A 24,228-nucleotide genomic window follows, 5' to 3' on the forward strand; every position below is an offset into this window, starting at 1 on the left:
TCTTCTGCATTTATTATTATTATTATTATTATTAATAATAATAATAATAATAATAATAATAATAATAATAATAATAATAATAATATTCTGCATTTGTTGTTGTTCCTCATTATAGAGGAGCCTGGTCAACATAAAAGATCTGTGCTTGCCAAGATGCAATGCAGTTTTATTTACAATAATATCTATTGATATCTATAATATGTACAATACTGTATTTTGATTCTTTACTACTTCTGCCATAAATTGCAGTCTTTACAATTTTCCCCCCAGCTTGCAATGAAGTTCCAGAAAGTCCTCCACCACTTCCTGTTGAGAAGCCTATTGGGAACACATTCAGTGTATCATCTGGAAAGCCCAATAATATCAAAACACCAAAAAAGGTGGTACATTTATTTAAAGATTAAATAAAATGTGTATGGTGTAATATTTAAATGTATATTTTTAAATCACGGCTCTAAACTATTTTGATTTATTCTCTTGAGCAGTCTTGTTATGCTAATGTGACAGCAGAAAAAATTAAAGGCTTTTGGAGTCCAAAACTGCCTTCTCTAGTCAGGGTGCCTGGTTGTATCTCTTCATGTTTTACAGAACTTCTGTGGTCTCTTATCTTTATAAAACAAGTCTGTTGGGAAAATGTAATTCTGCCGTCTCTCTTATTGCGAGTAGCTAGCTAATTCAGCCATGGAGGCGCTGCTGTTTGTGAAGGCTGTCCCCTGATTTCCTAAAGAGTCTAAAAGTAAATATTTCTGGTTGTAAGCGTGATGTATGCCTCTACTTCTAATTTGGGGGGAAGAAATTGAATGCGTTAGCAATCAGTTTGAGAGCAACGGAACAAAATAGTTCTCTGTGCCAGAAAACACATTAATAAGTTTTATCATTTGCTGTTTCTGTGGGGGTTTTTTTTTAGCAGTTACAGTTGTTTACATTAATTTTCAAAGCTCTACAAAGTTCATTTTCTGGCATGAATTAAATGAATTTTCCATTCTTATTTGTCTAGAGCAGGGGTAGTCAAACTGCGGCCCTCCAGATGTCCAAGGATTACAATTCCAAGGAGCCCCTGCCAGCATTCGCTGGCAGGGGCTCCTGGGAATTGTAGTCCATGGGCATCTGGAGGGCCACAGTTTGACTACCCCTGGTCTAGAGGGATGGGAACACTAGTCATTTTGACTACAGGAAAGTGTTTGACAATTTTCTTCAAATTTTCTTTTCTCTAAACTGCAGCTAATAGGCTTATTCTGAAATGTTTGTCCCAACTCATTCCAAGTGCTAGTACCCCAGGAGCAAAATGGTGGCTTTTGAAAAGATTCTGAGAGTTGCTTACCAAGCAGTGCTGCTTTGCAGGTTCCGTTTGTTTCCCTGGACTGCGAGAATGAGTGAAAACTGTGCAGCCACACTGGTAGATCGCACTTCAAATAAATGTGTAGCAGTTATTTTGGGAACATGAACTTTTATTTAATATTTATATTAAATATTTATATAGAAAAACACTTGGGAGGTAGTTTCTTAGTTTTTCCCGTGCAGACCCAAAAGGCTGGAAGACACTGGATGTGTCCAACCTGTGGCAGTTTGTTCTTCTCAGAAAAAAACAAAACATATGTAATTATCTATTTGTAAATCTCATTCTATGCTATGCCAAGTTTTTTGTTGTAAATCTGTGAGAGAGTTCAAGACCCGGGTCATTGTCGTGTGGCAATTCACTGCCTTGGTTCCCTATCTGTTAAAATAATAGTAACCTGCCTCCTGTGCTTTTTTGTAAGGGTAAATGAGAGAATTTAAACATTTATTCTATAATGGACCAAGGACAGGACACTGTCATGGAAAACTCATCAAGCACCCCACAATGTATACTTTTGGGAAAGGGAGTTCTTAAGGTGCTACAATATACTCCATGTCCCTTGCTACCACCCACCTTCAGGTAGTACTTTAGTTACATTAGTTCCAGATCATGTAGAAACCCTAACAACAGGCACCCTGAATTGTACCTGGAATTGGCAGTCAGTGATTACTTATAGGAACTAATAATATATATTTCAAGTTAGTTGATACTGACTAATGATTTCACTGTCGTATCTTGTACTTCTTGAAGCATCCAAAGTTAGTAACCTGTAATTACTCATTGTGGTCAGTGCATGGATAACTTTGTAGGTAATATGTTCTATGTATAATTCTTTGATGTGGTAAAATAACTATATTTACTGAGAATGGAAATTTCTGTATCCTCTTGACTCAAATTGTCCTTTGAAGAATATTTGTAATTTTAAAATGTGTTTTTCATGTGATAATACAACATTTTATGCGTTCGTAGGAATCTGAGTGTTCTGGTTTGACGCAGTTATCTAAGAATGAACCAACAATGCCCCCAAGGTGAGTAAAATGTTGTGAGGATCAAAAACATCATTACTGAGCTGGTGAAACTTTAAAAAAAGTTATTCATTGAACCACCCCCACATAATTTATGACTGCCTTAATCAGATATGGAGAAATGGGCTGAATATTTTAAATTAAATAAAAAGAAATTCTTTGTAGGCTCAGTTATCATGGTCCCTGATCAATCATGTGCATGTTCACCCCACATTAATGTTAATAATCAAGTACTATGTACTGTTGTCATCCATACTTTAATAAGGCATAAATCACTGCTGCTGTGTTGCGCTTTGTGCCACATATCCCAGATGTGATTTTTCCCCGTTTCCCTGAATTGCGTAAAGACTATGGATGATACTGTCTTAGAGGACATGCTCTCCAGCTATTTCTGCTGTTTTCTGCCTTTTGCCTGAAAGTGGCAATGTATAGCTTCTTTTGTCCTTCTGACAAAAGAAGTTATACATTGTCACCTTCAAGCAAAAGGCAGAAAATAGCGTTACCTTCTGACAATAATTTAATGCATTGGTCAGAATGTGAATCATAGAGTAGTAAATTCAACAATAAATTTCAATGAAAAATGGTATGCATGAAGCTGTTTCCAGTGTTATTCTGATGCAAGGTTCCCCAGTCTTTTTAAAGCTGTGGGGTACCTTTGGAATTCTAATTCTGGGTGGTAGGTATAGCCACAAAATGGATGCTGCAGGACGTGAAGCCAGCCACCGAGTATCAGGGAGTGAGGTCATATGATTTTAAAATTTCTTGTTTATACAAAACGTACCTTCAGTCACTTAGTAAAGATCTTTGTGCTGAGGTGGTAGTTGTTGCTGAAGTATTGTTTTTAAAACAGCAGAGCCAACTAGAAGTCAAGTTGGGCAAAGCACCATCTAGCCCTGCCCACTGGCAAGAAACTCTTGCGTGCCTAGAAAGGTGTCAGCAAGTGTCATGCTGCCCATGGGTGCCACATTGGAGAGCCCTTCACTGGTGGTTTCAGATTCACAGTACAGTCCTCCTTTTCAGGATGTTGTTTCTTCCAAAGAGCTTTCCATGCAAAACACTGTTGTACAAGGGTAATGTGGAACATGGGACTTACAGAAATTTTCATGAAGTTCTGCTCTGTCTAAGGACAGTTTTAGACCTTATAGACAGCAGTTTTACAGTATACTGGAACTCTAGTGCTGATTTTCTTACACAGCTTGCTCAAATTGTGGATCAGTCTGATCTAGCATATTAGAAAGACAAAGCTCTCTTTCAATTTTCTGTGGTTAAGAAGTGATGATAATAGGAGTAAGCTCCAGAGCATTGTTGCTGCAAGATTCAGCTCATCTCAAAGGAAATGATTCATCATTTGTGTTTACTTAAGCTTGGCTTTTAAAAAATTTCTGTGTTTAGTATTACATGATTGGCTTGTTGCTTTTATGTTTAGTATAAGGGTCTAGTAAGTATAAAATATATCCTCTCCTTTTCCCCATTCAAATGCTTTCCCATTTTGTCTTTTAAAGGTGTATAATACCACTAAAGCAAATATTTAATTGGTAATTTGCCATGATGGAAGATTGCCTTTCCAGAACCTTGTATTCAGTTGAGAGGCTTCATATGGTGGCTGGTGTCTGCGTGTGTGTTTGTTATGGGTGGATATTAGGTAGAGAAAAATACTTTATACAAAATGTAGTATAAATAGGTTTTTAGCAAGGCATATAATAAAACTGTATGCAGTGTAACAAATGAAATGCAAATATATTAGGGAGGTTATAATTATAATAAAAGAAGCTGATGGAAAGGAGGACAGTGCAAGATTTCTGTGAAAACCAGTTGAGTAAGGGATTGGTGTGCAATCAGTGAGTGATCAGGTTGTAATATAAACTGCATTGTCATTCTGTAACAAATGGTGTGGAAAGCTTGTGGACTTTCCCATTCAGTATGAGCTGGGACTTTGAGTCAAATTAATCACTCTATGAAATGAACAGGCAAGTGGGAGAATTACTGGGACAAAGAATATCATTGCAACTAGATTGGAAGAGGAAGCTGGATTAGGCTAGCAACTGGAGAGGAAGAGGAAGTTGGATTAGGCCAGGGAATAGAGCTGTGCACTATACTTTCCGTGGTCTTTTCACAAGGATATATTCAACACAAGGATAAGGAACCATTAAAATAAACAGAATATGCCCTAACTTTCTCTCACCAACAACATATCTAGCTATCACTGGCTTGAGGCAGGTTACAATGCTTAAAAGCCCCACAATAAAATACATAAGATTCTTCTTTAAAACCCTCGGTGGCTTTCAATCTATCCCACCCTCACCCACTTCCAGTAGCTCATGCACCTCTTCTATCCAGCCCATGACATAACCAGTGTTAGGAAGGTAAACACTCAGTTTATACAGAAAGTCCTGGGAAAAAGACAGTTTCTGGACTTAGCAAGTTTTGAGCAGTTGCTAAAAAAAAAGTGCATATAGATAGCAAAAAATCCACTGCCCCCCCTCCCGGGTCTATACACCTTTAGTACTTGAAGTTACTCAGAGTTGACTGCTTCACATTGCCTGTTGGTAAGACTCGCCGTAGGATTGACTCCATTTAAAACAACACTTTTAGATATTGTAACTAATACACTTAGTCCTAAAGCATCACAAGCTTTGTTTTTGATGTGGAACACATCTACTGCTGCACTGCCTAAAATGGAAATGATAATGAACTCGTCATTTTTATTTATTTATGAACTTGCCTTAGGGAGCTGGATTAGGCCAGGGAATAGAGCTGTGCACTATACTTTCCTTGGTCTTCTCACAAGGATATATTCAACACAAGGGAGCCTTAGGGAGTGCGTTAGTAAATGGCAGTGGCAGCAGAGCTCTGAGGCTCAGAGCTGGGCCTTGTAGCTCTCCCACGGCAGTGCCTGTCTTCCCAGGCTGGCCCCATCCTTCAGAGAGTGGAACCAGGCTGGGAAGAGGAGAGATGCAGCCGGCAGCAGCAGAGCACTGAGACCCAGCTCTGAGCCTTGGAGCTCTATTGCAGCATCGCCCATCTTCCCAGGGGGACTGGACTGGGAAGAGGAGAAATATAGCTGGCAGCAGCAGAGCTCTGAGGACCAGCTGGCAGAGGGCCACAGAACTCCTGCTGCCACAGGTAAGGAAGGGGAAGGGATGGGGGAACTGTGTGTGTGAGTGAGGGAGAGGGAGGGACCAGGAAGAAGAAGTAGGTGGGAGGGGGGAAGTAGTCTCTGTGTTTGTGTGTGTGTCTGTAAGAGAGGGAGACAGGTGGGACCAGGAAGGAGAGGTAGGTGGGAAAGGCAAGGGGGGAGGGGGGAATGAGTCTCTGTGTTTCTACCTGTGTCTGTGAGAAAGGAAGAGGGGAGGGACCAGGAAGTAGGTGGGAGAGGCAATGGGAGGGGGGGAAGAGTATGTTTGTATATGTGTCTGTGTCTGAGATGGAGGGACAGGGACCAGGAAGGAGAGGCAAGCAGGGAGTGGGGGGGGAAGGAGTTTGTGTGTGTGTGTGTCTGTGATGGAGAAGGAGAGAGTCAGGACCAAAGCGTCCCAGAGCAGGTATGTGTTCCACATATGTTATGATAGTTGGACTCTCTCTAGATGTTTTTATTTCTCATATTTCTGTATTCTGGTCTATGACTGTATAAATAAATTGATTATGATGATGAATTTAGATATTACTTTGAGTGTTCAAAGTGCATAGAATATAGAGGAAAATAAGTCCTCGGTTTCAGATATAATACAGTACAAAAGCAGGAAGCTTCTTTTGTTCAGCTAGGGATAGCCAAAGGTGTTTCTGCTGAGGTACCTGAACCACCTGTTCAGTTTATTGTTTGAATAACTGAAGCATTAATAACTACTTACTGTGACTTACTTCTGTTTTAACTGTGGTCCTGTTAAATTACATCAGTATGTAATTATACTGATTGTTTTAGTAACCCAATGGCAAAGAAAAGGCTGGATGACTATTGTTTGGGATATTTTAGACTACCCTGCATTGTGCAGGAGGTTGGGCTGGATGTTCTGTACACCTCTTATAACTTTTAAATTCTGTGATTCTAATTATGTGAAATTTGCAGGGAAAACACCTATTTGTTGTTAGCATTTCTGTACTAAAGTAAGTAGAAACACAATTGTTAATATTGTGTAAATATTTTGTTCTGTCTGTAATCCCCTAATATTATGCCCTGCTGGCTCAGCAAACCTTTCATCTCAGACAGGTTAGCCACTGCACATCTTTAACCATAAATAACCTCAGACAAACCTGTTTAATGATGGCTTGCTGACTTGAGATCTTTCTGTAGTAGACTGTAATTGAAACTGATCATCAGTTTCTCTATTTTAGAAATGCTGCTGAATAAGATCATATTTATCCCCATATTCCCCAAGTACCTGAAGCTCTTGAGTTTTTTAAGACATTTCCAGAACCCAAGCTTTGAGCTCCTCCACCAGGCATTTGCCTGAGACTGTCAACAGGTCCCCCCTCAGATATCCCTCCATGGCCTGAGCTAGTCTGTCCTCTCGGGGGCCTTGGCTGGGTTCCGTTCCTGTTTATCACCGTTCCTGTTTATCACTAAAATTGCATTATTGGGTTGTTGTTGTATTGTTTATGTTATGTACTAATTTGTTCCACGTATCCCCAATGTTGTATGTAAACTGCCCTGAGCCATATGGAAGGGTGGTATATAAATCAAATAAGTAAGTAAGTAAATAAATAAATAAAAAATAAATAAATGAATGTATTTTCTTATCACTTGATTAAATTCTAGGCCTGCTGAGGTAAAAAACGTACCAGCTCGACCTCCTCCCCCTAAAGGCGCCCCAGGAAGGCCACCACCACCAAAGTGCACTAAGATATCATCAAAAACTGACAATTTTTGTCGTTCGTCATCCGACACAACCCTCCACAAAAAGCACAGCATGTTTGGATTTGGAGTTAAGAGAGCAAAGAGTCAGATCAATAAAAATCAAGATCAAGCATTACCACCTCGGCCTAAACCAGGTCATCCTCTCTATGATAAATATATGGTGAGGAACAACAACAGCATACTATAGCTATAGAATAAAAATGTGTTTCACAAGGAGAGGGGTTGAAACCCTCTACAGTAGATAGCACAGCACTGTATAGATTATCTGACTTTGTAAGCGCTAACTTCTAATGTATAAATGTTCAGTTCTGATGTTCTAATTAAGTTATATGGTAGATTTTGTTTATGTTCGGTAGACATGATTTGTTTGACTAAAATATGAATACTTTATCTTAAGCTTCCTGTACCCCATGTAATTGCCAAGGATGATATTTCTCCCCAAACCACTGGAGGCCTTTCCTGCAAGGTAAAGTCGTTTTGTTTCTTCTGTGTGCTTCTAGATATACACATAGATGTCAAATCATCTGCTTTACAATGATTTTTTATTTTGAAGCGTGGTGATGTCCTTGTGCTGGTGGACCATATTGACAGCAATTACATTGAATGCCAAAGGGGAGAAGAAACTGGCAAAGTGAGGATATCCCAGGTACAGATAATAACACCATCAGAAGAGAGTTCAAGAAGCAAAGAGAAGGTATGTATTAATATATATATCAAGAATTACATTACAAACTTGGACCAAAAGTAGCTACAATAGAGTGACATGTTCCATGTATCTTAATACTAATTCCCATAGTACAGTCAATGTTTCCTTTTAAAATCACTTTCATTAGGACAAAACATAGTTTGACATTGCATGGAAAGTCGATGTTTTGCTTACATAAATGATAACTCAAATAATAAATAAATAAATACAAATAAGTATGGAACTATTAAGCGTTTCATAATTTTGGAGCAATTTTATGATTGTGTTTGCAGAGATGTATTAATAGGACTTACGTTTAATTAAAAAATGTATATAGCCACTATTTTGTGTTAAGTCTCCATAGGAAACAAAATCGCTCATAGCATTAGTGGGTCAATGTCTCTAAGAATTAGAAAGTGTCCCAAATGTGAAAAACCTGACATGTCTCATTTACAATAACAAAGTAGCTGCAGCAGTTTCCAAAGAGTTAATATTTTTCCTTCTGATGTACATACTAGGCTGGTTTAAGACTGCTTATTTTGGTTTAAGACCATTGATTTCTGATGACATCCAGTTGTATTGAATCAGGATTAACTGAGAAGAGAATCAGGTCTACATTTCATGTCAGGGAGATTCCTTGAAATTGGCATTTAGAATAATAAATCAGTGAAGGATGTGTTTAAATCTGTCATGGTTGCTCCAAAGAGAAAAGTAGCCTTCCCAGCATAATATGAGAACATCAGGCATGATAACTTGAAAATATGTTTTGTTTTTAAGGATTCAGACAATATCCAGAAGGCCTCTGACATAAGTATTCCTCATGCAGTAGTGCTGCATGATTTTCAAGCAGGTGAGTATAGATAAGCAATTATTACCTAAATAGGAAACAAAATTTGGATTTCTCCCCCTTCCTTTGGGGAACAAACTATTGTAATCTGTATCACCTGGTTAAATTGCATGCCAGGTGTAATGAGTCTTCAGAGTCAATGGATTTAGTAGGGTATAATTGTATAAGATTGCTTTGCTAGGCTGCAAGTTGCTGGACATGGTAGTATAGTTGATCAGAGCATTCTCTTGTTTACTTTTTACTATCATAGTATGAACAATCAGGATAAACATGGCTAAGATTATTGCTGCATAAATATAGTTCAGAGGCTTAAAAAGAATGGGTCTTCATATAGAGGTTTCCCCGGTATTTGGATGCCAGTATGCAGCTGTTTTTTCTTTGAGTTTCATCAAGATTTTCTGTTTGTAAGTTTTTTTTTGTATTTTCCACATGGTTTGTTCATACTTTTTCAGCCCACCTTTAAGGAACTTTGGAATTTCAGCATCCAGTATATATTTATTATACACAGAGAGAGATACCTGTGAGAGATAATTAAGGTTATCATAGTATGATCAAGAGATCTGAATTCAAGCCCCACTTCATCATGAAACTTCTCAGGTGATCCTGGGTGCATCGCCTACATCTCAGCACAGCCTAGGTCACAGGCTTGTTTTGAGAATAAAAAGGGGGGGAAGGAAGAACTAGAAATATTGCCACAAGCTCTTTGGAGGAAGGATAGATTAAAATGGCACTTTGTAACTAGGGATGGAAAGAAATAAAGCAGCTAAAGGAATACACAACATTTGAGAGCAGAGTCTTCTTCATGAGATTTTCACAGAAGTGGTTCACTTGGGTGTGTGTGTGCGTAAAAAAACACCAAACACATTATTTCTTAGGTTTGAGTATATTGAACCTGAAAATTATCAGTATTTCCCAATATTCCCAAACCCGTATGGAATTCCAATTCAGTAAATATTTGGAAATTGCAAATTTTTAGCTCCATTATAGCCCCAAAGTCCCTTTAAAATTTAAATACCTTTTGCAAGCCACTGCTGTGGCATGAGTAAATGCTAAAGGCATTAAAAGTGGTTGCAGTTCCTTTAAAAGGTTTCTCCAAGATGAGAGTTCACTCCATAGGCATTTAAGGGACTGCAGGACCTTTAAATGCACTTCAGCTGTGGCTATCTGGTGGTCCCATTTCTAATAGCCAAAAAATCCAGCTCAATTGATATTTTTGGGTTTGGATTTGCTGAACTCACACCCCAAGTTCACTTATAGATTCAGCATTGCAATATCTGCTCAGCCATGAGCTGTCTTTCCCAACTTTTTCACCATTGAGAAACCCCTGAAACAGTTTCAGGCTTTGAGAAACTCCAGAAGTGGCATGAACTTGCATAATATATTTGGGAAGCATAGCTGTGTACAGCTCCCATTCCCACCTCCTCCAGGCCAATCATTGGTCATTGTTGGGGAGGGGGGGGTGAGCAGATCAACATGACCATATCTGGTCATATAACCAGATAAACTTTTAACACATTTAAAACATACTCCCACCCATTCAGGAATCCCTTCCAGGGCCATAAAGAAACCAAAGGGTTTCACAAAAGCGTGTTTGAGAAGCCTGGCCTAGAGAGTTCCAAGTTTAAATAAGCTAGTGGTGGAGGTCTTCACCACCTTAAAAATGGAAACTGCACTGTGCCTGTCAGACAAGATGACTGTTAGAAGCTATACACTGCTTTAAATTCCTTGTAGCTAGCTAGATATCTCCAAGGCTGTTGGAAGGTCCTTGATATTCAGCAGGCAGTTATATATCTCTAAAGAAGACAGCAAAAACATACTTTCCCTGTTGCTATTGGAAGGAATGCGAATATTCCAGTGACTGTAAAATAAGAACGGTGTCTCCAAGTCCCAACATGCTGTCTTCCCAAACCACACAAGAACCTTTGTGGATTATTGTTGTTGTTTTTTGCAAGTGAATGTTTGTTTTTGCATATTAGATGAGATTTGTAAAAGAGATTTTACTTAGCAACACCTGCTCCGTAAGAATTGGCAATAAAAAACATAAAATTCTCCCCCCCTTACAGAACACCCTGATGATATGGGCCTAAATTCTGGAGAGACCGTTTATCTTCTGAAGAAAATAGATGATGAGTGGTACAGAGGAAATTGCAAAAATCGCACAGGGATCTTTCCTGCCAGCTTTGTCAAAGTTATTGTAAGTGGGCCACTTTTAGTGAAATATAGCACATTCCTTCTGTGTTCACATCCCAGTTCTAATTTAATTTCTCCCTTGTGCATTTTATTGAGCATGGCATGTACATAAATCTTGTTTGAGTGCATAAAGAAGATCTCAACTTGCTTGTGAGGTGCTGTAATCCTGCTTAATCTTGCAACTCTGCCAGGCTGTTTATGGGCATCATTTTCATGATAATTTCAAGTTAAGTGAGAACCTATCTTTTACTTAATTCAAGAGTGCTCATAAATCATTCTGGAGAATGTACTGTTTCTCACCTTAGTGGGGTTTTTTTTTCCCCTTAAGATTTTTTCCCAGGGATAACTGTTGTCTTCCCTGATACACGTAAGAGAATAAGAGTGGGTCATTATGTTTCCTCAGAAGTGAATACTAATTTACTAATACGTTCACCATGGAAACCTGGATTCCAAAATACGTACAAGCACTAAATGCCAGAGGGAATTCCATGAGAAATGACAAGATTTTAAGGGGATCTTATTGTGTATATGTATTCCGTTAACAGTTAACTAGGGGAAAATGAAAATGGCTACTCACATGAGACTTCAAGCTAAGACTGAATTAATACTATATATCAAGCACTTTACTAATTCTTGCAGCATGCTGCACATTCTGCCTTAAAATATCATGACATTCATGTATCCATGGAAGAATCTACCCAATTGGCTGGGTAGATTACTATCTTCCTGAATTAAAATAATATGTCAGGAAAAGAGCTTTACCAATTCTTGCAGTGTGCTGCAATTCTTCCTAGATTAATACAGTATATCAGGATAAGAGTCTCCTGAATAGATGCATCATTATCTTCATTCTTGCCCTGTTCTGACAAGTATGTTACATTAGTCTTGCCTACCTAAAGTAGTTCGCAAATGGTATCCTTTTCAGTCTTATAAATATCCAAGTCACACATTCTGTTTTCAAAGTGAACATAAAAGGTTCTAGACAAGATGCTCCAAAGAGCTTTAGGTGTCAGAGCATTCAATCTGAGAACACTGGGATTTGCTAGCCATATGGACCTATATAAACCTAGGAAGAGCTGTGCATTGTGTATACGAATCTTTTGCTCATATAGGCTGAGAATATTTTAATTCTGATGTATTCCCTGTTTGAAAGGGGGATTTGACACCTGTTTCCCACTATATTCTTTTCTAAAAAAACCCCTAAGATGTCTGTTATTATATATATAACATAAAATATTCATCTGGTTGGAAAACAGAAATCCAGAATATTGACCTTAAAAATACAGGGTTGGATCCAGTGATCCATCAGTGCCAGGAGAAGAGATCGTTACAGTATTTGCAGTTGCTTCTGATTCTCGGAAGGATGATTCCCAGGATTGTATGACCTTCGTGGACTATCAGTCACATGATGGGAGACTTTTCTCGGGAGAAGAAATCACTCCCTTTCCCAGTACACTAGAACTTGAGGGTATCAAATGAAGCTGAGCAGTAGGTTCAGGACAGACAAAAGGGAATACTATTTTATGCAGAAAAATTAAAATGTGAAATTTGCTGCCATAAGAATAAACAGCTTTAAAAAGGGGGGATTAGATAGATTCATGGAGAACAAGTCTATCAGTAGCTACTAGTCATTGTGACTGAAGGAAACTTCCACATTCAGAGGCACTAAGCCTCTGAATCCCAGAACCAGGAGGCAGGATCAGGGAAGGCCTCAGCCTCTGTGCCGTTCGCCGTCCAGAGGAACTGATTGCCACTGTGTGACCCAGGATGCTGGACTAGATGGACTATTGGTATGATCCAACAGGGGTCTTGCAAAATACCCTCTTCTGCACACACAACTCAAATGATTGAAGAGGAAGGAGGGAAAACATTTCCCTACCCCCCTTTCAGCAAAGTCCCCTGACCTGCAGGCCGTTCATCCATGTGGGCCTTGTGACTCTAGGAATACATTTCCGTAGGGTTGGAAGGGACTGCTTATCTACCAGTCCACACAAACCCTCAATACTGACATTTGAGCTATTATTCGTGTCTTCATTTATCCAATATATATGAATGTAAAATCAGTTGTTTTTCTTCCAATTCAGCATTATTTTATATCTGTGTAAAAGACCTACTATGATTATACAAGTTTACCATGCACTCTTTGGAAGGTAGCTGCTTTATACTTAGCAGCTGTTTCTTACACTGAATTGGCAGCAGTGTTATATAAGTACTATTGGACAATGCCTGCATTAAAAGTAGGCTAGATTTGGCTCCTCCCCTTCACCAGCAGTTATGGGAGCAGTGGTGGGAGCAGGGAGAGAATGGGGTTAGGAGCACTGTAGTGATCACCACTTTACAAGCGTTGAATGCTGGGGATTGCTGGTGCTGGCTTCTAGACTGCTGTAAAAGTGGGCTAGGGTCTGTCTCCCTAATGGTCATCACCAGAGGATGGGGTGGAGGTCACCATGGCAGCAACGGGTCCAGCAGCCACTGTGCAGCCACAGAAAGAGAAGGCAGGCAGGTTTTCCGAGGCTCTAGCAGCAACAAGGAGGCAGCCGTGGCTTTAGTGGCACGCCACTCAGGGAGGGCCGGCGTGTCATTGGGGTGTCCAAGCACAATTTTATGTATAATGATTGATGATGATGAGACTAATACTTAAAGAGAACCCTGTTCAAACTCTGAACCGGCAGTAGAACTTTGCAGCCCCCTAGGATGATACTTAAATTTACTCTTCTCTGGAAAACTGAACTGCTGCTGTACTGGACAATAGGAAATATGGCACTATTTGCAGTTACTGTTTTTCAGCTGATGCTAGGAATGGTCATCCTAGGACATTTGTGGCACATCTCTAAATTATGCTATGCTTTTCTCATTAACAAAATTATAGTGACCAAGTCCACAGACAATTTATATTTACCCCTCCCCATTGTCTACAAATTTTACTTTTGTATGACTGAAGTAGCAGTATTTGTGACATTTGTTACTTTGTTTTTGGCTGGCAGATGGTTTAAAACCCTGGGATGGATATGTCTACATAATAATTCTGACTATTGTGACTTGCATTAGCAGATAACGGGCAGTAATATCAATTAGGAGCAGGAGCCAAAGGCAACAGTACATAATTATAATCTGTTCTGATTTCTGCCAGTCATGCATGCTGCCAAGAGAGGACTGTTTATATTGAAATATGTTAGGGGGAACAAAAAGTTATAGAACACCGTGTTTCTCCAGAATATCAAATCTAAGAATTCCAATTTGGGTATGATCATCAGCTAAAACATTCTTAGTAACTGAATGATGCCACATGAAGGTAGCAATTGGAACTGCAGTTTAATCAAAAGTCTGCTTTTTAAATAAGCAGTGCAAAGAATTGTAAATAGTATTTTATTTTTTCAATCTTTTTTCCAGGTTGATATTCCTGCAGAAAGTAACAGGAAAAAGGTACCGTTTTCATCACCAAGTGTGACGTAAGTTTTTTATACAGGTTGCTCATTTCATTTTTTTTGACAGGATAATATTAAAACCTATACATATACAAAAACTTGGAGAACCTTGAGCCTGAGCCTGGTAAACAAATGGATTAGTTTGTAGAATGTTGTTGCACTGCAAAGGATTGGTTTACTCCCATGGATGGGAAAGATGTATTTCATTCAGCAGCCCCAGATATTCCCCAAGAACAGCACTGGGCTACAGCAAGAGTGTGGCGATAAGAAAATGGCAATCTACTGATAGAAATCCTTCAATCAAAGAAATGCTGTGTGGGATCTGAACTGTGATCTTACACAGCAAACGTAGCATTTTGAGCAGATAGACACACTTTAGATGTTTAGGATTGGATGTCTTGGCTAGTCAGATATCAAGTAGCGCAAATTCCAAAAGAACTGTTATCTGTTCTTGCAAAACAAGAATCTGATCTTCATTCAAGATCAGTTATAGCATAAGGTAAAGAACAAGATGTTTTCGGTGTGTGAATATAAACACTGGTTTGACTTGCTATGATTAAAGGAATTGGCAGATGGTTTCATCTCTTAAATGAGTCTTCCAAGAATTGATGTTAATTTGCTGTAGATGTGGTGCTTGCGTTTGTGAAATATAGGCAATAAACTACATAAAAGTAAAGAATGGTAACTAATTTTGATCAAGATTATGATTAGAGTGAGTTACGGAAGGAAGGTAACAAACTTTTCCTTAGCTTTGAGGCAGCTGCTGAATAAAAGCAGTCATATATATTCACTTCAAATATTGCTACGTAGCATTTTTTTGCATTGCAATTAAAATATTAAATTAATTGAATTCAGATATGACATGCTTGACTATAATAGGATTACATTCCAAAATAGATCTGTGCCTCTTGTTTTTCTCTAGAACAATTTCTTCAATAGATTGCAGGAAATTAAATTAATACATACAGCAGTAATTCAGTAAGGTGATGGGAAAATTTGTCTTCTCTGATAACCTCTTTTATTTTGTAAGTCACCGCTATGGGAGACAACATTTTATCAAAAAACTGGGCTTTTTATGCTGATTTTATATTTCAAAAAGACAGAATACAAAAAGTGATTTAAACTATTCCTATTTATTCTCAAAATGGAGATAAAGTACCCACTACTACTTTATGGTCTCTGCCTGTCCCACTTTGTGTACCAGTACAAACTTTGATTTTGAAATTTCTAGAGCTAGCTTTTAGGCATAAATATGATAGTGTTTGTTCACCTTTCCCATACGTAGTATCCAGCAGTTCAAGAAGGGACCGTCTACAGAATGTTGTGGAATCTGTTGTGGGTTTATTCGCATTAGTACTGTGATTTTGGGGGGATATGGAGTAGAGAAAACAACCTCAACCAAGGAATATGGGCATCATAGAAAGCTGGCGGGGGAGAGAACAGGGTTTTCCCCCTGCTACCTATATAGTATGTAATCCCAGATAGAAAAGCGAATACGAGGCACAGGAAAAAGAGACACTGGAACAGATTGTGGGATTCAATTGTGGGAACAGTGGACACCCAGAAGGGAATGGGGAAAAGCCTTGATTTCATTAGTTCAATGTTGCAGGAATTTCTGTGTCTCTCATACAGATATATACATTTAAAATAAAACTAAAATGGGGGATTTCATTTTATTCCAATGGAGCTCTGCTCTCTTTCTTTTTGTCATATAATTTGATGTGATTTGCAGGCTTGGCCCTGTGAATCTACATCTTTTCCAAAACATTCAGTGCCATGGAGGTTCATACAGGATCCCAGCTGATGCTGTTGCATGCATGTGAAAAACAAAGGGCACTTTCTCAGGTGCAGACTCTGGGCTGGAAGTTACTTCCCTGCCCTGTTCCTTGCTGCAGACTTTGGATTTTGTGCTTGTTCTGGTATTGTTGATCTGATATGGGGGGGGGGGGGAATGGATTTCATGGGCAGAATGGACATTTGAAAATCCTACCCAGAGCTGAAGGGAAGGGAAGGAAGAAATCTTGTTGCTGATGCTGCTGGACATGCTGGAGCCCATTTTCACTGCCTTCTCATCTTGCTCCTTGTCTGTTGCCACTTTCAGGCCCAGCCCCCAGCCACACACCCTGCTGCAACCATCAGCCCCTCCCCTTGTTTTCTTGTAATCAACTTTGGTGCAACCACTTCATGAATTTCTTCTCAAACGTCCAGGCAAAGTGGCGCAGGTGGTCACAGTCAACCTATACTTTGTAATCAAGGAAAATAGCACTATACTTGCCACTGTGCTTGAACTGCCTGGCCTACAGCCTGTGGGAAAGATGCATTGAGTATAACATCTCTTTATCTGATATGGCAGCTGAAGACAAACCCTTGGCAGAACTGCAAGGGAATGGTTGGATAGAAATGGTTCCTGTGTGACACTTATATAGCCAATATTCCATTGGTATGGACATACTACAAATTAACCTGTTTGCCACGTCAGCCAGCACCAGGTGCTAAACATTTTTTTTTACCAAGACAGGCATCATTTATGACTTTTTGGACAATGCTTTTCTCTTTAACTCAATGGGGTGTCAATTCTGTAACTTTCTTCCTATCCCTCTCTTATCAAAGATCATTTTAATAAGGCAGTAATTCCATTAACTCTATTCTGAACCCACAAAACTAGTCTAGATTACTTTGTAATTAGACACATGGATTCTGGAAGTTCATAGGATACTTCTGGAGCACTTCAGACACCCTGAAGGAGATATTCCAGAATGTAGGGAAACTATCCTACAAAAGGGTCTTATTGCTAGGATACAGTTCTCATTCCACCAGGGTTGTTCCCATATCCTTGGCCATAAGGAAAAGGATCCTTCAACCTGAGCTTTCCTAAGATGGATGTCTGCAAATCATGTAGTGCCTTTGTGTCATGTGAGCCCAACCTTCTACTTTCATGAGGCACTATGCCCTTGATGTCAGAGCCAGAACAGACTTTTCCTTTGGTTTGGCAGTATCTGCATTCTCTTCACCTTGATGTACCCCTATCCATCTCTAGGTAGGTCTACACCCACCCACATGACATGCAGAGATAGTAAAGAATTAAAAACAAAAACATGTTGTTCTAGTGGTCATGTATGCATTCACTTGACCTTTTCACTTTCCTGAAGCAAATCCTTTGAACTTGCTACAGTGTTTTCTTTCTTTCCTAAGTAACTCTCAAGCCCATTATGCATGGCCACCGAAACAGCGATTTCGGGTCACATGGAAAACGCGGAGGGGGAAGACACGAAGTACACAGGTTATGCACGGGACGGGGCGCGACGGTGGCAAAACCCAGAGTAACCGATTATGCACGTGGTGATCCCGGTGCCTTTTCTGGTTGTGCCCCGGTCACCCGGAAGCTGCGCTTTCTTCTGTGTTTCGCTAACGCGGCTTTTTCGGCAGCATGCACCGAAGCTGCAGCCGGTTGCAGCCGGCACCGTGCGTTATCGGTGATTTTAGTCGCTGTCATTCCACCCCGAATGTGCGTTATTCCCCCCGTGCATAATGGGTCTCAATGGTACAGCTTCAAAGTCCCATCTGTGTCCTTAAGGCAAGTGGACTCTAAATTTCTGAATTAAAAGTCTGCTCTGACACAAATCACCACAGATGGCCACTCAAATAACAAGTTACAGGCATCCACCTTTTTGTTGAGCCATATTATCTAGAATTACCTAGTATAATTGCTTTTCCTAGAGGCTTCACCCCCCTCTTTAAATTCCTTTTTGTATGGTTCAGCCAACCTTCTGTTGACTCAAATGGACAATAGAAAACCTCTGTTCTTTGTCCTGAACTGTGGAAGAACTGTTCCCAAATGAGCAGGTTCATGAGAGACGTTGATTCTGTTTTGAGCAAACTGCTTGTGGGTGACATCACTAACCCAGATAATTGTTCTTTTATTTTGTTTCATTTTATAGAGGCCCTAGATGTGTAGCTCGATTTGAATACATTGGAGATAAGAGTGACGAATTAAGCTTTTCAGAAGGCGAAATTATTATTTTAAAGGAATATGTCAATGAAGAATGGGCCAAAGGAGAGTTGAGAGGTGCTTCTGGAATTTTCCCCTTGAATTTCGTTGAAGTTATTGAAGATCTTCCAGCACCAGGTAAAAGAAAAAGAAAAGAAAAAAAGCTCACTGGTGTTTCTCAAGATGCCCAGAACTCATGTAGCCAGCAAGACAACCTGACAAAGGAAGGTGCTTTTTATGAATATTAAAATAAAAAAAACAACTCTACAGGCTGAAAAAAATCACATAGCACAGACTTCTATGGGTTTTTATGAAATTATGTGGTCTATTGCAAAGATAAGCTAAATATGAGCAAATTTAAAATGAGCATTAAAGTTTGAATAAAGTGGCACCTTTAAGAGGAGCAGAATTAAAGTTTGTTGTTCTTACAGGTGCCACTGAATTCAAAATTTTATTCTCTTGCTTCAGACCAGCATGGCCTGACTGTATCTAAAACAAGCAATTTGTGTGTACCCTGCAGAAATTTGAAGCTCCAGCTTACTGCAAATGCACAGCATAAATCTAGTGAGAACATTTATTTAGGTTCATCTGCTAATTTCATGTTGTTATGAGCTGCAGAACAGCCAGATTTTTATACCCCACTTTTTACTTGGAATCCCAAAGCGACTTATTAAAAACACCTTTATAATTCCTCTCCTCACAACAGACATCCTGTGAGGTAGGTGGGGCTATGAGAGCTCTAAGAGAACTTTGCCTATATCAAGGCCACCCAGTTGGCTGCATATGAAGGAATGGGGAATCAACCCAGTTCTCCAGATTAGAGTCTGCTGCTTTTAAACATCACACTACATTACCACTATATCATGATCCTAATACTTGCCATAACTCAAAACAACTAAGTCCTAAATAGATTATTGCAAAATAAGAAACCCTGATGCTGTGTCATATTAGTGTCACAGGCATGCCTGCTGGAGCCAGATGCTTATGTAATTTGCTCACATATGTGAGCAAATATGGTTGTAAAGTCCATGGTAGCATAACTTTGATGACATCTATACCCTTTTTCATAATTCTTTTCTTCCCACACTAGATGAAAGAGAGAATAGGAATAAAGGGAATCAAGGGATGAGATGCAAAAATATCTTCTCTTGTTTCACTTTGCTTTACTACCTGTGGCATTAAAATTGTTTTATTTTCCTTTTATAAAGATGGTGGAGCATCACAGAAGAATAAGAAAGGGAACTGTGCATCGGTGACCCAGGTAGGCTACTTAGTATTGGGGAGTGTTACAATGTAGTGAGGCATTCTACCTTTGAAGTATACTCCTGAAACATTCTGAAGCCCCCCCCCACACACACCCATAGAGATAATGCTTACTGAAATACAGTTCCTGAAGTCACCAGACCCTCAGGAAACTGTTGGGGGAATCAGTAGTCGAAGGAGAGTTGGTGGGACAACCTGTCCAATTGGAAGCTTGGAAGCGCCATTTGTGCAAAAGGAAATTTATAGTGTTATTATGGGTAGATGATGTTCCTGTCCCAAACTATGCTTTTTTAGATATAGCCATTGACTTTATACTTTTTCTTCTCTTTTAAAACTTCCACACCTCTTTGATTTCTGTTCAAAGAACCTTATTGTTCTTTCACTGTTCTAACTTGCAATGGATGGAGTGCTAGAAAAGGCAGCTAACAGCGATACTAGAGTGCAGTGAAAGGGGACTAAATGTACTTGCACAACTGAATAAAATAATAGTTTCAGGTGATAACTAAGAATATGCACAGCTTCATAGTAAAAGGTAAAGGTATCCCCTGTGCAAGCACCGAGTCATATCTGACCCTTGGGGTGACGCCCTCTAGCCTTTTCATGGCAGACTCAATAGACTTTGCCAGTGCCTTCCCCAGTCATTACCGTTTACCCCCCAGCAATCTGGGTACTCATTTTACCGACCTCAGAAGGATGGAAGGCTGAGTCAACCTTGAGCCGGCTGCTGGGATTGAAGCCCCAGCCTCATGGGCAGAGCTTTCAGACTGCTGCCTTACCACTCTGTGCCACAAGAGGCTCTAGCTTCATAGTAGTACTAGGTAATTCCTAAATGAAAAGGAGATTGAAATTATTTTAAAGAAATAGTGGGTGGATCCATTAATTGTCTCTGTGTGATGTGCCATTGTTCCTTCTAACACTATAAAGACCTGCAAAACATCCTCTCATTAACAGCCATTCTCAGGTCTTGCAGATTGAAGGCCATTATTATTGAGCTTGTCCATCTCAGGTTGGATCTTTTTCCCCCTGCTACCTTCAACTTTTCTTAATTGTCTTTTCCAGTTAGTCTTGTCTTCTCATGTGACCGAAATAAGAGTTTTCTCAGGTGGAAGAGAGCTCTATTCCAGAAAGACTCCTTCCATCAAAGAAAAATGCCTTCATTAGCAAGGCCTCACAGAGCGCTTTAATAAAAGTGGAACAAAATTTTAATTTACTTCTCGACAACTTGTATATAGGTTTTGCTGAACAGCTCAAGTTTCCATAAAACGTTTCTTACAATGTTTCTAGGTTTTGGTATCAGAGCAAGGAGCAGTCCTTCAGTACAGTGGTCCCTAACCTGCGGCCCGCAGCCCGGTGCCGGGCCGCAAAGGCCAGGGCGCCGGGCCGCGGTTCCCTCTCCCCGCCCCTCCCGCAATAAAAAACTTCCCCGGGCCGCAAGCTTGCGGCCCGGGAAGCTTCTTACTGTAGGGGGGGGGGGAAGAGGGAATCAGGGCCGCACATGCACCATGCACGGCCGAAATTGCGCATGCGCTGCACTTTCGCACGTGCGCAAAAGTGCAGCGCATGCGTGATTTTGGCTGCGCATGCTCGCTGCGCGGGCGGGGCAGTTGCCCCGCCGGTCCCCAGCCGGAAAAAGGTTGGGGACCACTGCTTCAGTAGATACTTAAAACATATGCTTGTTGGTCAGCTAAGGGTCCTTCCTCCTTCCATAGCCACATTCAAGCTTACTCAACAGCAGCATAAGATCAGATTAGTCCAGCATCCTGTTTTACACACTAGTGACCCACTAGTTGCTCTGGAGGTCTAACAATAGGACATATAGGCTGAGGTGTTTTCCTGATGTTGACACCTAGCACTGGTATTTCAGAGGTATGTTGCCCCTGAACATGGAAGTTCTCTTTAGTCATCATGGCTAGCAGCCATTGGTAGAGCCATCTTCCATGAATCTATTAATCTTTTAAAGCCATCACTACCTTCTCTGGCAACAACTTCCACATTTTAATAACTGGTTGTAAAGAAGTATTTCCTTTTATCTGTCCTGAATCTACTGCCCATCAACTTTACTGGATGACCTTGAGTTCTAGTATTGCTCCCCGCACTTTGCATGTTTTCCCTTCATCTCTCTTTTGAAGTGAAACTTACCAGACTTCTCAGCCTTTCTTCATTGGAACGATGCTACAACCCCCCAATCACCACCTCTGCATTGTCTTTTTTGAGATACAGGGGACAGAACTGCAGAGTGTATTCCAAATGAGGCTGCACCACAGATGTATACAATGATCCTTAACACAGAGTTTGCCTTTTTCACCACTGTAACAAACTGACACTCTCATTGAGCTATCAAATATGATCTTAAGGTATTTTTTTCCATCTCCTTTTAATTTCACAGTTGGAACAATATTCAGAAGAGTGGTGTGAAGCACTCCATGATTTCACAGCAGAAACCAATGAAGACTTATCTTTTAAAAGGGGAGATCGCATCTTGATACTGGACCGTGTGGACTCAGAATGGTACAAAGGGAAACTAAATGGGAAAGAAGGAATTTTTCCTGCTGTTTTTGTACATGTTTGTTCAGGTACAGTCTGAAAGACCATTCTGCGCATGCATGCCTAAGACGATAGAAGCTGTAATATACTCTAGTATGCTATAAGCAGAGCCACACGTTAATGAAGAACATCTGATACAGTACTCGTGGGTTCACCTTTTGAAAGTGACAGAATAAAAAAAATCTCCCTGAATGTGGAAAGTTTACATGTGAAAAAGGACTCTATTTGAAGGTGACATGAGTCTGTATCCGTCTTAGAAGGGCAAATTTAAGCAATTTAGTTAAGTTGATTGTTTCTTAGCATCTCTATTTTTTTTATGATTCCTGATTTTTCACAAACAGCAAGTCTTAAAAGATGCTTGGTCATTCTATCACACTCCACAGTTTGAACTGTGCCTACTTATTTTGAAGGTGCTCCAATACTGTGACTTGTCATAGTATGTACCTTTGCCCATTTATTAAAGTATGCAGACATATAAAACAGACAGAATTCTTATTTGGTTTTGTTTAAATCATAACTTTGAAATCTACACATTGTGAATTTTAGTTTTCTCTAATAAGTTTCTGACCTTGCTTATTTTAGGTGAACCATTAGAGCATCATTTGACTTGGGAGTCAAAGCCTCCCTGGAGATACCTTGCAGTAATCAGTAGAACCTTGTCTTCCTGTCAGTGGGAACACCCTAATACAGGCAGGCAAAAGGAGCATTGCAGGGAATGAGATCAGTGCTTTCCTCCATTTCTACCAAGTATACAACAATAAATATTATTTGCATAGTAGATGGAGATATGGAAACATGTGCAATAGGCCTCCCATTGCTTGCATGACTGTGCTTGTGACATGCACTACTGGACTGAGTAGAAAAGTGGTTGTACTGCAAGTACAAATATTTTGTGGTATCTGTTAACAGTGATTGTGCATACTTCAGGCATAGTAAAGCAGCTTGCTTGGAATTTGTAGACTTGCAAAACAGAAAAAGTCTGAAGATGAGCAGTCCTGCAGTAAGTCCTGCCATTACACTTTTGTCAGTCAATATCCAGATATCACAGGTGTCTGGCCATTTTAAGGGTAGAACACCTTAAAAGCCCGGGTCAAAGCTTAGGCTGAGCAGTGGCACTTCAGCCTTGTATGGGTTGAGGTTCTTCATTAGCCTGCATTGACTTCAAAACTGCCACATGGCACAGGAATGAGCTGTCTGGGATCAGCTAGAAGTACAAGATAATCAAGTGACATCTGCATATTGGTGGCAACCCAGCCCAAATCTCTAGATTACCCAGCCAGCAGTTCTATGCAGTCATTAAAGAGGGTGGGAACAAGATGAAATGTTTTGTGCAGCAGTTGTCAAGTATCATCTAGATAGTACTAGAACCAGAGCAATATAGTGCTTCCCAATCGCTGCCTGGAAAGGCCTGTCCTGGAAGATATACCACAGCTGAGAGATCCATCAGAATCACTAGACTCTGTGATGGGCAAGTCAAGCCTGTTCTCCATAGTCAAAGATGACCCCTGTTTCAAAATGTATATTGAACTCTGAAGTAAAGAGTTGGTTTTTATATCTTGCTTTTCATTACCCAAAGGAGTCTTCCAGCAGCCTACAATCAACTTCCCTTCTTCCCACAACTCACATATCACCCTCAGCCCAGATCGCCCACTGTACACTCTGAAGCAGTGGTCCCCAACCTTTTTATCGCCGGAGACCACTCAACATCTTTTACTGAGGCCCGGTGGGGGGGGGTAGTTTACTCCTCTACTCTCAACCACTGCCCTAGCGCTCTCTGATCGCTATGGTAATGTTTAAACATCCCTTCAAAATAAGATACAGACATGCCACAACAATGAAGTGTGTTGTAAAGGGCTGGGGGGATGAGGTAAAGGGCCGGGGGAGGGGGGGGGGAGAAGGCATCCTTTGGGGCCCACCTCCAATTAGTCGAAGGACCACATGTGGTCTGCGGCCCACAGGTTGGGGATCACTACTCTGAAGGACCCAAGGAAAAGGGGTCTGCATTTGTAGTTCATGGGGTCTCTAGTTCAAGATTTATAAATCCATGCCATCTCTCACAAGAGTGCTGTGAAC

The 24,228-nt window shown here is 40.2% G+C and overlaps 1 protein-coding gene across 11 annotated transcripts in view; it reads left to right on the forward strand.

Annotated features, from left to right (window-relative positions):
- Positions 1-24,228, forward strand: part of SH3D19 (SH3 domain containing 19) — an 83,481-nt gene that overhangs the window by 53,734 nt on the left and 5,519 nt on the right. For all 11 annotated transcript variants that reach the window (XM_077300103.1, XM_077300104.1, XM_077300109.1 and 8 more), the window contains 11 exons: positions 271-380; positions 2,306-2,364; positions 7,115-7,373; positions 7,611-7,679; positions 7,767-7,907; positions 8,676-8,748; positions 10,809-10,939; positions 14,326-14,384; positions 18,299-18,486; positions 19,557-19,609; positions 21,998-22,184. In XM_077300103.1, the coding sequence (XP_077156218.1) occupies positions 271-380; positions 2,306-2,364; positions 7,115-7,373; positions 7,611-7,679; positions 7,767-7,907; positions 8,676-8,748; positions 10,809-10,939; positions 14,326-14,384; positions 18,299-18,486; positions 19,557-19,609; positions 21,998-22,184 (1,329 nt within the window). The remainder of the gene's footprint in view (positions 1-270; positions 381-2,305; positions 2,365-7,114; positions 7,374-7,610; positions 7,680-7,766; positions 7,908-8,675; positions 8,749-10,808; positions 10,940-14,325; positions 14,385-18,298; positions 18,487-19,556; positions 19,610-21,997; positions 22,185-24,228) is intronic.

Source organism: Paroedura picta, chromosome 10 (genome assembly GCF_049243985.1).
Source record: "Paroedura picta isolate Pp20150507F chromosome 10, Ppicta_v3.0, whole genome shotgun sequence".
Lineage (NCBI taxonomy): Eukaryota > Metazoa > Chordata > Lepidosauria > Squamata > Gekkonidae > Paroedura > Paroedura picta.